The sequence below is a fragment of the Pseudophryne corroboree genome, chromosome 12 (assembly GCF_028390025.1).
Source record: "Pseudophryne corroboree isolate aPseCor3 chromosome 12, aPseCor3.hap2, whole genome shotgun sequence".
Lineage (NCBI taxonomy): Eukaryota > Metazoa > Chordata > Amphibia > Anura > Myobatrachidae > Pseudophryne > Pseudophryne corroboree.
In genome coordinates, this window is record NC_086455.1 from 41,701,735 (window position 1) to 41,716,081 (window position 14,347).

General features: G+C 47.7%; 1 protein-coding gene across 4 annotated transcripts in view; it reads right to left on the reverse strand.

The window, feature by feature from the left end:
• Positions 1 to 14,347, reverse strand: part of KIAA0586 (KIAA0586 ortholog) — a 216,562-nt gene that overhangs the window by 174,945 nt on the left and 27,270 nt on the right. For all 4 annotated transcript variants that reach the window (XM_063947395.1, XM_063947394.1, XM_063947397.1 and 1 more), the window contains exons 7-9: positions 12,548 to 12,689; positions 9,190 to 9,348; positions 908 to 1,028 (exon numbers count right to left, since the gene is read on the reverse strand). In XM_063947395.1, coding sequence (XP_063803465.1) covers positions 908 to 1,028; positions 9,190 to 9,348; positions 12,548 to 12,689 — 422 coding nt within the window. The remainder of the gene's footprint in view (positions 1 to 907; positions 1,029 to 9,189; positions 9,349 to 12,547; positions 12,690 to 14,347) is intronic.

The window sequence follows — 14,347 nt, forward strand, 5'->3', positions numbered from 1 at the left end:
TGACAGATAAGCAGAAGATAGACTTCAATGGTGCTGTGCAGAGTTCTCCGAACATATCATTTATATTATTTCAGTCATTAGGTTCTCACTGAAGAAATGTGTGTGTGTTAAATCGGTATCCGGTCTTTGGGTCGACCACTATTGGTCATTATGTTGACATGTCAAAGGTCGAGATTAAGATTGGGGGGAGTGTGTTCAAAAATAAAGCAGCCAGTATTTACTCTGCACAGAAACAATATAACCCACCCAAATCTAACTCTCTCTGCACATGTTACATCTTCCCCACCTGCAGTGAACATGGGGGGTAATTCCAAGTTGATCGCAGCAGGAATTTTGTTAGCAGTTGGGAAAAACCATGTGCACTGCAGGAGGGGCAGATTTAACATGTGCAGAGAGAGTTAGATTTGGGTGGGGTGTTCAAAGTGAAATCTAAATTGCAGTGTAAAAATAAAGCAGCCAGTATTTACCCTGCACAGAAACAAAATAACCCACCCAAATCTAACTCTCTCTGCAAATGTTATATTTGCCCCCCCCTGCAGTGCACATGGTTTTGTCCAGTTGCTAACAAACTTGCTGCTGCGATCAACTCAGAATTACCCCCATGGTTTTGCCCATTAATGTGCTTTTTTTTGTTTGCCAACAAACCTGAGTAACCCCCAGAAACCACATGACTCTGACAAAGTCAATCTCACAGATCAACCTAGTGAAATGGGTGAAGATTACCAAATACTCTCTGCCCACTCCATACATTCAATCACTTGGAATAGAAGGCGGCTGCTACAGGTACATATTTGCATCTATAGGTGTGAATAAAGAAAATGCTGCAGATCTGGATCCCAAGCTACCCCAAACCATCCTCATAATGACCCAATGTTGATTAAATGCCACGTTCAGTAGTTATAGTTACCTGTCATTAAAGTGCCTTTTGTCAGTTGTTGTCAGATTTAAGGGAGTGTGGGTTTTATACCCTGATCTAGACAGGGGAGTGCCATTCTGTCCAAGAATCTGCTGCAAAAAATGTACTTGACCTGTTAAGCAAATAGTTTATAGTGAGAGGTTATTTTAATGTATTTCTGACTAGCACAACAGTTATTCAATAATTGGAGCAACAAAATTCCCAGAATTAAAAAAAAAAAAAAAAATGTTTTGATTTATTTTAACAGCCGTAAAGTCCACGGTCCATCAGTAGATCTTCAAGAGACCAAGTAAGCTTGCCTACCACAATTCAAAATTGTGAGACACCCACAAAAATAATCGCTGTGGTAGACTTACAGTTGATAACGCTATTTCTCCTAAGTCCACAGGATAACATTGGGATATGATGTAGCGGATTGGCACCAAACAATCAATGCTTTCGGCCTCCCAGCATGCAACAGGCTCGTCCATATATCCCCAACTCCTGGCTCAGGCAAATCAGTTGTTTTTCCAAAGCTCAAGGCAGGAGCATCATAGAGAGCCCTAATCAGGCGAGAAGAACGCACATGCACACCCTTCCGTACAAGAAGGAAGAGGTTAGTGAGTGAAAAGATACTCAAATCAGGTGCGTCGGGTGGGATCCCTGTGGACTTAGGAGAAATAGCGTTATCAATGGTAAGTCTACCATAATGATTATTTCTCTGGCAGGGTCCACAGGTTAAACACAGGATGACACTGGGATGTCCCAAAGCAATTTAGTGGAGGGGACGCTCTAGATTGGAAAGAAGAATCCTTCGCCCGAATTCAGCGTCCTGAGAGGCAATGGTATCAAAGGCATAATGTCTAATGAATGTGTTAATTGAAGACCATATGGCTGCCTTACATATCTGTTCTGCTGAAGCACCACTTTGTGCTGCCCATGACGGACCTACCATACAAGTAGAGTGAGCAGAGACATTAGCCGGAACAGGGAGATAAGCTTGAGAATATGCTTCTGAAATAGTCATCCGAAGCCACCTCGCCAGAGTCTGCTTATCAGCAGGCCATCCTCTCCTGTGAAATCCATAGAGAATGAAGAGAGTGGCTGTTTTTCTAGTACGATCCACGTACATCCTTAAGGCATGGACTACGTCCAACGATGCATCTCCCACAGAAATGGTCCGGCACTTGGAAGTTCGAGACTACACATCTTCGTGGAATTTAGACACCACCACAGGAAGATACCCAGATTTTGTTCTGAGAACCGTTCTGTCTGGATAAAAAGAAAACAGAAAAGGAGGGCGACATAACAATGCCCCTAAATCTGAAACTCTTCTAGCTCAAGCAATGGCCAGTAGAAAAATAAATTTAGCTGTCAACCATTTAAGATCCACTAATTTTAGTGGTTCAAATGGGGCAACTTGAAGGGCCTTCAGGACTAAGTTTAAGTCCCAAGGCACTGTAGGAGGAACAAAAGGAGGTTGAATGTGCAGCATTCCGTGGAAAAAAGTGCACACATCCTGTAGGTTAGCAATTTTCTTTTGGAACCATACAGTCAATGCCGACACCTGTACTCTCAAGGAAGCCACCCGTAAACTTTTGTCCATTCCTGCTTGAAGGAATGCTAAGACTCTGGAAACTCTGATAGACCTAGGGTCAAATGTCCGGTAACTACACCATTGAATATAGGCTTGCCATATTTGGTGATAAATGCGAGCTGAGGAAGGTTTCCTTGCTCTGAGCATAGTTGGAATTACCTGTTGTGAGAATACTCTTGCCTTCAGGATGGAAGTCTCAAGAGCCACGCTGTCAAAGACAGTTGATCCAGGTGCTTCTGATAGCAAAGCCCCTGACACAGTAGATCTGGACGTTTAGGGAGTAGGAATGGAGCATCCATCAACATCTTCTGCATATCTGTGTATCAATGTCTTCTGGGCCAAGCCGGAGCTATAAGTTTCACGGCGCCCCTTCCTTGTTATGCCATTCGCATCACCCTGGGTAATATGGCGATTGGTGGAAATACATAGGCCAGACGAAAATCCCATCTCACTGACAGGGCATCCACAAACATTGCTTTGGGATCCTTTGTTCTTGACCCGTATGCAGGAACTTTGTTGTTCTGATGGGACGCCATGAGATCCATCTCTGGTAACCCCCACTTGTCTACCAGACTTTGGAAGACCTCGGGGTATAAGGCCCATTCATTTGCATGAATAGCGCATCGACTGAGAAAATCCACTTCCCAGTTTAGGACTCCCGGAATTAACACTGCGAACAAGGCTGGAAGATGAAGTTCTGCCCACTTTAACATGTGACTTACCTCCTTCGTTGCTTTTTGGCTGCAAGTTCATCCCTGATGGTTGTGGTATCCTACTGCCGTTGCGTTGTCCGGGCGCATCTGAACTGGTTTCCCCTGAAGGATGTCCTTTGCCTGAATCAGCGCCATGTATATGGCCCAGAGATCCAATATATTTATTGGCAGGCAACTTTCTTCCTTGGTCCACTTCCCCTGTAAACAAAACCTTACTGACACCGCTGCCCAGCCCTGAAGGCTGGCATCCATTGTCAGAATTTCCCAATCTGATATCCAAAAGGGTCTCCCTTTGTCCAGATGGGATGTCTGTAGCCACCAGGCTAATTACCTCCTTACTTCCAAAGTAAGGACCGTAGTCTGCGTTTTTATTGTCTGATGAAAACCATTCCATTTGGTAAGGATCAGATGTTCCAGAGGCCTTGAATTGAACTGAGCATAAGCTACCATGTTGAATGTTGACACCATCAATCCCATCACACGCATTGCTGCGTGAATGGATACCTTTCGATTGTGTAGCAGCTCCTGAATCCTTGACTGAACTTTGGATATTTTGTTCAGAGGTAACATTACTCTCTGAAGGCTCGAATCCAAAACAGCCTGCAAGTGAGTCATCAGCTGTGACGGAACCAGAGACTATTTCACCCAATTTATGAGCCAACTGTACTTTTGCAGACACACTATTGTCTGTTGCAGATGACACAGAAGCAATTCCTGAGACTGTGCCAGGATTAAAAGATCGTCGAGGTATGGACAAATTCCACCATCATTTTGGTAAATACTCTGGGGGCTGTGGCCAATCCGACTGGCAGGGCCTGGAACTGAAAAAGCTGTTGGAGGATAGCAAACCTGAGATAGCGCTGATAGGACAAGGCTATAGGAACATGTAGGTAAGCATCCTGGATGTCCACGGATACCATAAAAATCCCCTGACCTCAAGGCCAAAATAATGGAACGTAAAGTTTCCATATGAAACCGAGGCACCCAAATGTACTTGTTCAGCACTTTGAGACCGAGTATGGGCCAGAACGACCCACTTGGCTTCTGGAATAAAAACAGGTTGGAGCAAAAACCCTGTCCTCGTTTTGCAGGAGGAACTAGAACGATTACTCCTGACTGAAGCAACTTCTGAACTGCCTCTTGCAAAGCCCTGGCCTTCGTCTCTACTAAAGACGAGCTGGTATAAAAAAACCTTTGAAGAGGGTGGTTCTCGAAAGCAAATGCATAACAGAGATACCGCTTCTTGCACCCAGGGATCTGTGGTAGACTGCTGCCAGATCTGGGCAAATTGAAGAAGTCTGCCTCCCACCCTGGGATCCCCCAGGTGGAGGCCCGCACCATCAGGCTGATGGCTTATCTTCTGTTTTAGAAAACGGGACTCTGTTAGCCTAATGCTTTTTAGTCTTGCCAGACTTGTTGTATTGGGACTGTTTGCCATCACCTTTCCCTTGAGACCGAAAAGGCAGAAAAGCTGGAACTTTGGGCTTGAATTTGACCATGGAAGGAAACTTTACTTTCTTGGAGACTGATTCTGACTCCAAAATACGGTTTTATTCTTTACCAAAAAGAATATCTCCAGAAAAAGGTAAAGACTCCAAAACCTTTTTGGATTCTGAATCAGCTTTCCATGTACGTAGCCAAACTGCTCTGTGAGCGGCTACTGCTGAAGCTGATGTCTGAGAGGCAATTGTACCCATATCTAAGGCTGCTTCTTCCAAAAACATTGCAGCCTGTTTGATATATGCAACATGGGACTTTTGCTCTCTAGATGTCATTGAAAGATCCCCTTCCAATGCATTAGCCCAAGAAGCCAGTGCTTTAGCCATCCAGGCTGAAGCCATGGCTGATCTTATGATTTCCCCAGACAGGGAAAAAAATGGTTTTTAGAAAACCATCCACTCTCCTATCTGTGACATCTTTGAATGATGTTGAAGGCAGGGGTAATGTACTACTTACTACTTTGGGGGCCACCTCCCTCTTTCAACAGTCCCCACCCGGAAGAGGATAATTGGAATTCCATTTCCTAGAAATTCTAAAATTTCTTACTGGGCGTAGCACAAGCCTCTTCCATAATTTCCGTCAGCTGATCTGACCCGGGAAACTCAGTCTTAACTGTTTTGGGACGTTTAAACACAGGTGCCTTGGATTTTAACACAGGCTTTGCTGATTCTTCTAAGGATAGAATGGCTTTCATTGCATTAATTAACTCAGATATGTCCATTGAGCTGAGACCTTCTTCCTCATCTTCGTATGCAGAACCAGAGTGTAATGAGTCTTCATCCTGCGACGAATCCTCATGTGAAACATGTGTAGACTGTGAAGATGTTGTTTCAGGTCTACGTGATTTACTTACCACTGGCTTTTCAGCCTGCTTCTGTTGAGATGTTGCTACTTTCCCTGCTGGAAGTGATAAACCACAGGTGGAATGCTGAACATAAGGGTTAATAGTGTAACTTATCCCTGGTACAGAAGTTGGAATTTTCCGCTCCGCTGTACTGGCTGATGTCTGTGCAAACATAGACCATGGGGGATCAACTTGCACCTGTGTTTATTTTTCAAGAGACCTTAGTGAAAACTAAAACAATTTGCACACAAACCATCCTGAACCAGATCCTGAGAGGTTAACCCAGCTTTGCAAGACAAACATGATAGGAGTGTTGGTGCTGCTGTGAGTGTATTTTCCTCACCCTTGCCGCTCCTATACCTGATAAATAATCACACTTGCACAGTGTACTACACAATTTGTGATTGTAATCACTTTAAGTTTTGTTAAAGTGACATACAATCAGACCCTACCCTGCTTTGCACCAGCACTGAGGATCGGAATAGACAGGGAAAAAACTGTCAGAATTACAGTAAAGACAGCAATCACACTAGCAATCAGTCACAGGTTATACATTAGTATAATAATCAATATGAGCATATAATCAACTACAAATACATTTCAAGTATGTAGGAGAAACATTACTGCATTACCTCATATAAGATTTTAACCGTATTCAGACGCATAGCGAAAGAAAACAACAGTAATAATTATCAGACTCATATGCATTAGGCACTTATCCAACTATTCGTACTCAAAATGTAGATAGAGACTTGGAGCCTAATTCAGACCTGATCAGTGCTGTGTGTTTTCACAGAGCGGGCGATCAGGTCTGAACTGCGCAGGCGCTGCAGGGCACCGGCGCATGCCAGAGAGCCGATGGCCATCTCAGCCCAGCGATCGCCTCTGCCTGATTGACAGGCAGAGGCGGATGCTGGGCGGGCCCGGAGGCGTTTGGGCGCCGTTTTGGGGGTGCGGTCCGGCCAATGCAGACCGTGCGGGGCGGGCCGCGGCAGTTGCGTGATGTCACACGCAGCCGCTGCGACCCAGGATGCGACGAGTAGCTCCCTGCCCACGCGCAGGAGCTGCGCTGGTAAGGAGCTACTCTTCTGGTACAAAAGCGGCGATGCTTTTGTACTTGTGCAGGGGGGTCGGAGCCAGACATGCAGGGCGGACTAGCCCTGTGCTGGGCGTCCCCCTGCAATTCTGTGAAACTGATTGTAGATGTGCTAAATTTAGCACATCTACGATCAGGTCTGAATTAGGGCCCTCATTCCGAGTTGTTCGCTCGGTAATTTTCTTTGCATCGCAGCGATTTTCCGCTAATTGCGCATGCGCAATGTTCGCACTGCGACTGCGCCAAGTAAATTTGCTATGCAGTTAGGTATTTTACTCACGGCATTACAAGGTTTTTTCTTCGTTCTGGTGATCGTAATGTGATTGACAGGAAGTGGGTGTTTCTGGGCGGAAACTGCCCGTTTTATGGGTGTGTGTGAAAAAACGCTGCCGTTTCTGGGAAAAACGCGGGAGTGTCTGAAGAAACAGGGGAGTGTCTGGGTGAACGCTGGGAGTGTTTGTGACGTCAAACCAGGAACGAAACGGACTGAACTGATCGCAGTTGCAGAGTAAGTCTGGAGCTACTCAGAAACTGCTAAGAAGTGTCTTTTCGCAATTCTGCTAATCTTTCGTTCGCAATTTTACTATGCTAAGATTCACTCCCAGTAGGCGGCGGCTTAGCGTGTGCAAAGCTGCTAAAAGCAGCTTGCGAGCGAACAACTCGGAATGACCACCTAGGCCCTTAGTGCTGTATTACCCGTGCTCAGTAGAGTGGGATACAGGGACACTCTCCCCGCTTCCAGGACCGATCAATACATTTGCGAACGCCGAGTGGATCCAGACGCTAATGGTGTACACAACCGCTCTGTGAACCTATGGTGAACACATACGCCCAAGTGAACACTGATGCACCAGTCACACAGCCGCCTGTGCTGCGACTGGGCCCCTTAGTACACAGCGTCTCAGACGGAAGCGGGAAAACAGTTCATGGTTTGGGACTTGGAGAAAACTGGTCATGAACCGGGGGGAGAGGCGACCAGGGGAGCGTCTGACTCCCCACTGCTGACAACAACCCTAGGGATCGCGGCCTCATACTACCCCTGGGGCCTATGATCCCTAAGGCCTAGCGCTGGTGCACTCTCAATAGCGTCAGCGACTGGTAGTCTCCTCCCAAAACAGTGCGGCTGCGTCCGTGTTACCCCTCTAAGCGGAACCGATGCCTTACCTTGTCCCCGTGTTCCGGCCACAGCCTGGTAATGTCTGCTGGACCTGCTAGTATATCCGACACAGACGCCCGCCGAAACAGCACTGTACTCATGGATATGTGATGTTGCGACCTGGCGGGGAGTTGTTGGAGCGACTCTTTCTAAGGTACGTGTAAGACACTTTTTAGAAAGATCACTCAAGAAAAATAGTAAGACAATAAAAATAAAGTAAGAAAGCTTATGGCTGCTAAAAAAAAACCCAGCAGCCCTCTGACCATGGTCCGGCTCCTGCCGCACCAAACAAAAAACTGATTAGCCTGAGCCAGGAGGTGGGGATATATGGACGGGCCCGTTGCATGCTGGGAGGCCGAAAAGCTTTGACAGTTTAGTGCAAATCCGCTGTCGCTTCATCATATCCCAATGTTATCCTGTGGACCCTGCAGGAGAAAACAGCTTATGTTAAAAAGACTGTCTGGAGAGAGAGACCCTCCTGTGGAACTACTGTAGGAGAAATACAGTTTCCCATCTGGGAAACTTCACATTCACAGTATCAAGTGGTTCAAGGGGATTATCAAGATGTTCAAGGTGAGGTAGTTTTAATGCAGTAAAAACACTAAATTCAGGTATCAAGGGACTTTATGGGAGTCACAAATGCGTTACGCCACGCAAACATGTCTGCACCTCTGGTAACAGTGTCACTCTCTCCTGGAAAGAGAGCACAGAGATGAGCTTTTAAGGAACTCTGTTTTAGTCTATTATCCAAGTTATTCTGCAAATACAAGAGCAGGTGAACTAACTGAAAAGGAACGTTGGAAGCTTTTCTTCCTGCACCCAGAAACATAAGTCTTCTAAACCCTCTGATTATTAATTGCTGTAACAGGCTTTCTAGCTCTGAGCATGGTTCTGACAACTCTATTGGAGAAGACCTTTTTCTAAAGGATCATAGCTTCAACTACCACAATGTTAAAGCCAGACACACAATCCCATCAGCTGCACCCCAGTAATGCACAAATACAGAGAGTATCATGTCACCAAAGAGCACCTGCGTCAGTACTTCACTTTCCGGCTCGTAAATAACCTACCGAAGTAACATTTTACAAAACAAAATCATCTTAATTTCCAAGTGGTTTTGGCTTCTTTTTAGACTGCTGGATTGCTGCTGAATCTGTCTTCTCTTTTGCACAACATAAAGAATGGATCGCAGTTGAGAGGTCGGCAATTGCAAGAAAATGGCAAACGACTCACAATATATATATATATATATATATATATATATATATATATATAAAAACATAGTTGCTGATGTTCTATTGATTTAGAAAACCATTGACAACACTTAATACCCTCATTCTCAATCCAATTCAAGCAGGCTGGAGAGGGCTGTGGCCCTAATCACTCACCTGAACTGGCTGGATTTGTGGAATCCCCCACACTCTCTCTTCCTATTAATGCTTTTGATGGAACTTGCACATCCATAGATATAGGTACTGGTGCAAACCTGCGGGGAGCTGGAGTCTCCAAGGGAGATTTCTCTGATTGATGTGTAATCTCTGCAACAACTTTAAGATGGGAAAAAGGATACAGAGTAATTTACCCAACTGTTCCAAAGTCTCTATTCTCATATGCACACTGATGATTTGAGGTAAGTAGGTAAAGATTGATAAGGCATGTTCCAATCACACAGATCAGAGTTACACAATGTTTTTTTCAATGTACAGTTCTAGCTACCATCTGCAATGCTCAAATAATTATAGCCCAGAGTGACTGTGTGTATAACGCTGGGCATGGCTAGGAGCTCTCATTGGGTTACCAGCAAGTCTATTCCACCCAGGCCACAGCCGATTCAGCGAGAAACGCCCTCCCCACACAGGTTACATCCAATGGGAGGTTCTGCCCTTTGGCTGCTGTGTGTTCCCAGAGCAGGATTAACAATGGGGCTGATGGAGCTGCAGCTCCAGGTCCACACTCTAAAATAGGCCCACTGCATCTGCAGCAACATACCCTCCAACAAGGTATACATACAAATTGGCACAAATTCGAAAAGGGGGCATGGACACGCCCCTTTTCCTATACTTTCAATGGAAGTTTGGAGAGCTAAAAATCGGTACAGACCATAAAAAAAAAAAAGTACTGAACCTGCCAAAAAGGTACAGCTGGAGGGTATGCCACTGCATCTGCAGCAAGTCTCTGCGCTGTACATAGGAGGAAAAAAAAACTTTTACTGCAGTGTCCTATGTCCTGCTGCCAGTCCACCTGTCCCCTCCGGCATCAACAATCCCCACTTCCTAGTCGCGGCGCAGGTGGAACAAAAGCTGCAGCAGCCACCGGCATAGATGTGTATGAAAGCGGCGCAGAGGAAGGCCCTCCCTGCGCCGCATACTCTCTAAACCCTGGAGCCTACTCTGCGCGTCATGTCACAGAAGTGCTCCCACGCCACAGCCGCACACAGAGGCCCCGACTCCGAAACACGGCACCTGGGCTGCCGGCCTGGAAGCCCCGAGATGGCTAATGTAACGGATAGAGTGGGTGATATCACGGAGGGTAATGTCTGGACGCTGAATCAATGTAAAAGGAGACAGTGCTGTGCAGTGCAGTGGGTGTGCAGTGTCACTGACACTGCACAGCACTCTCACCTTTTACATTGATTCAGCGAGTCAGTCAGTTCTGCCAGCCAGTCACTATTGTTAGTGCCGATGTCCCAACGCGCCGCATTACAGGGAAGCAGACGCACTAAAACTACAGCTCCCAGCTGCCCCTAGCACCGAAGCATTTCGGCGCTAAGGACTGCTGGGAGCTGTAGTTTATTGAGTGCATCTTCTTCCCTGTAATACGGTGCATTGGGATACCGGCGCTAACAATAGTGACTGGCTGCTTGGCTGTTGTGCGAGTCTCCGGGAGAGCCACTACCAAAGGGAGGACAGCAGCTTAGCTGCTTCCAGGAGGAGAAGCATTACCCGCCCCTCCCCCACTCGCAGTACCTCAGGGTCCCATCCACGGCACCCCCACACAAACCCCCTCCACCACCCACGGTGGCTCCGGACCACCTCCCCCACCTGCAGCACCCCCGCACCCGCCCCCAACCGCGGCACCATTGCACCCGCCGCCCCTCCCACAACCACGGCACCCCCGCAACCGCTCATCCCCCATTCGAGATGGCTCCGGACCCCCACCCGCGGCACCCCCACAACCGCCCCTCCCCCAACAGTGGCACCCCCGGACCCCATCTGCGTCTCCCCCACACCCACCACTCCCCCCAACCACAGCACCTACTAGGCGATTCATCAGGCCCTGCGTGCGCTGTTCACGCTGTTGCAAGGGGATACGACCCCATAACCATCACAGGCCACTTGTCCGTACAATATTTAACCACTCACACAATTATGATTGGAGGTAATACTCCATATAATACAAATATTGGACACCACAAGTGCAAGGATTAGGGGGGCGTAGCCCCTTATGACGGTGTGGAGAGCGCCCGTAGGACGCGATGAATTACCTAGTGCTCAAATATGGGGCCCAGTCACCTCTTGCACCTACAGTAATTAAGGCAATGTTTAAGACCTGGTAAACTAGAGTACACACAGATGCCTTAAATGTTACATGTCCATCATTCGCTTCATTTGACTAAACTGCCACCCAAATCTCAAGGTTCACTAGAAAAAGTATTATTCCTCTAACCTCACAATCACATACAGTACCTCCCACCTGTCCCGATAGAAACGTGACTGAGTAGCTTCTGAGGTGGCCAGGCATTAGTGTACTGCACAGGGGGCATAATTCAGGCCTGATCGTAGATGTGCTAAACTCAGGACATCTACCATCAGTTCCTCAGACATGCGGGGGGACGCCCAGCACAGGGCTAGTCCGCCCCGCATGTCAAGCCCTACCCTCCCCTCCCCCGCACAAGTACAAAAGCATCGCACAGCGGCGAAGCTTTTGTACTTTAAGTGTAGCTCCTTACCAGCGCAGTTCCTGCGCGCTTGCAGGGAGCTACTCGTCGCTGTGATGGTTGCAGCGGCTGCGCGTGAAGTTACGCAGCCGCCGCCTCCCGCACGGTCCGGGCATGCCTGCGTTGGCCCTAAAACCCGCCCCCTCCCACCCAGCGACCGCCTCTGCCTGTCAATCATGCAGAGGTGATCACAGGGCTGAGACGGCAGTCGGCTGTCTGGCATGCGCCGGCGCGCGCAGTTCCGACCTGGTCGGCTACTGTTCGAAAACGCACAGCACCGATCAGGTCTGAATTAGGTCCAGGGTTCAGTATGATTTCCCGACGGACGGGATACCAATGGTCAGAATACAGACAGCGGCATCCGATCATCAGAATCCCGACAGCCCCTCCAAAAGTACTCTAACCCTCTCCTGCCCCCACCCTAACCCTCCCCAATGGTGCCTAACCCTAATCTCCCCTTCTAAGTGCCTAACCCTAACCCTTCCTCCCCGCTGCCTAAATCTAACCCTCCCTGCTTGGTGCCTAACTCTAACCCTCCCCCCCCCCCCGGTCCCTAACCTTCCTGTCCCTGCACCCTAACCCCAACCCCCCTACTAGTGCCTAAAGCTAACAACGCCCTCCTCCCCCACCCCGCGGTAGGATGCAAGCGTTCGAGATTTCAGCTGTCGGTATTTTGACGCTGGGATCCTGACCCGTCGGATTTTCGACGCCAGGCTTATGCCGTCAGTCGGGATGCTGGTGTCAGTATTTCGGCCGGCGGTGGCATTTTAACTGCATCCCCTGCAAATAGTACCATACGAAATACAGACCTTTCTCACGGTTCTTTGGAGGTGCAGTTGTCAGTGGCAAACTGAGGGGCTGTTGTTCAGTAACAGGCACACGAGTACAAACTGAAAGTGCAGAATCCTGGAGACTGGTTCCAGCTTTGATTGCAGCATTCATAAACTGGGACTAATAAGTGTATATGGTTAGAATATAGAGAACAAATACACACACGGATACCTCTTTTGAGACTTAGGGGTCTATTCATGAAGCAGTGAAAAGAGTGGAGAAGTGAGCCAGAGGACAAGTTGACTGATAGGCCCTACACACTGGCCGATTTTCTGAAAGATATGAACGATCTCGTTCATAAATGAACGAGAACTCGTTCATATCTTTCAGTGTGGAGACTCCAGCGATGAACGATGCGCGGCCCCGCGCTCGTTCATCGCTGGTCTCCCGTCGCCTGTGCATGCAGGCCAATATGGACGATCTCGTCCATATTTGCCTGCACTTCAATGCAGCTGCGTGACGGGGGGAGTGAAGAAACTTCACTCCCCACGTCACTGCCCCCCCCCCCCCCCCCCCCGCTGCCGGGTCGCTCGTCGGCCGTTTCGGCCGTCGGGCAATCTCGGCGGCGCATCGTCAAATGTGTAGGGCCCCTAAGGCAACCAATCAGCTGCTCCGTACAATTGTATAGTATGCAAATTATAAATGTAACTTCAATGGTGATTGGTTGACATGGGCAACTTCTTAACTGGCTCACTTCTCCATACTATTCACTGCTTCTTGAATAGACCCCTTACACAAAAATAACAGCTCTACACCACGTTAGATCCCATGTAGCATAAATATATGCATGGTTCTGCCTGGGCCACATCCATCATTTACTTTCAACTACACTGTTTGTCCCTGGAACCATCAGCCACAGAGGAGAACCAAACTCTTGTAGGTGTTCTATATTGTGGATTGAGCAAGTAGCTGGCTGAGTGAGATTGGACAGCCGAGACTGAAGTGACAACATTTCCACATTCCGTCATATGTACAACTTATAGAAACTTCTCCCCACCACTAACTGTCAGTTCGGGAACCCACAATGTATTATATGTAACTGTGGTGATCCTAGAGGGAGCAGAATCCGCAGGTCAGCTTTATGCATGCCCAGTGTAAGCACACAGACAAAGGTGATCCGTCTAAAGCTGGGTACACACTTGGAAGATGAGTCAGCCATTCGGCCAATCCGCAGACTTCCCTAACAATTGGTATGTGCATAGACACTTACCAATTGTCCGCCCGATGTTTCGTGCCTGACGTCACAACTGAGCTGGCATTTAAATGTGCCCGTCCAGTTGAGATGTCAGTCAGCGGCGGTCCCTGCAGCGTACACAGTCCGATGCGCTGATATATCTGTAGATATAGTGCCCATCGGCTGTGCTGCAGGGACATATAAGGGGTACACAAGACATATCAAGGGTACACAGCCACAGACGGGCTTGCGATATATCGGTCGTTTGATTGAACGGCCAATATATCGCTCAGTGTGTACCCAGCTTAAGGCTAATTTCTTCACTAAAATTAAAACAGGTGGATTCCTTTGTGTTAAGCGCTGATCCTCAAGCTGCAGCTGCTTCACCTCTCTAACTGCAAACCAACCTCCTGTGCAGAAATATCTCATAGTCAAAATCAAAAGGGAAAAAGGGAAATTGCAGCGCTGCCCACAATATTCAGTCCCATCTACCAATCAAAAGGATCTTCAATATATTAACCGTTCTCAATCCATAAAAGTCAAATAGATAATCGCATCAATGTTATCCAACATGGATCCACAATATACTGCAGCTTCCTTTCAA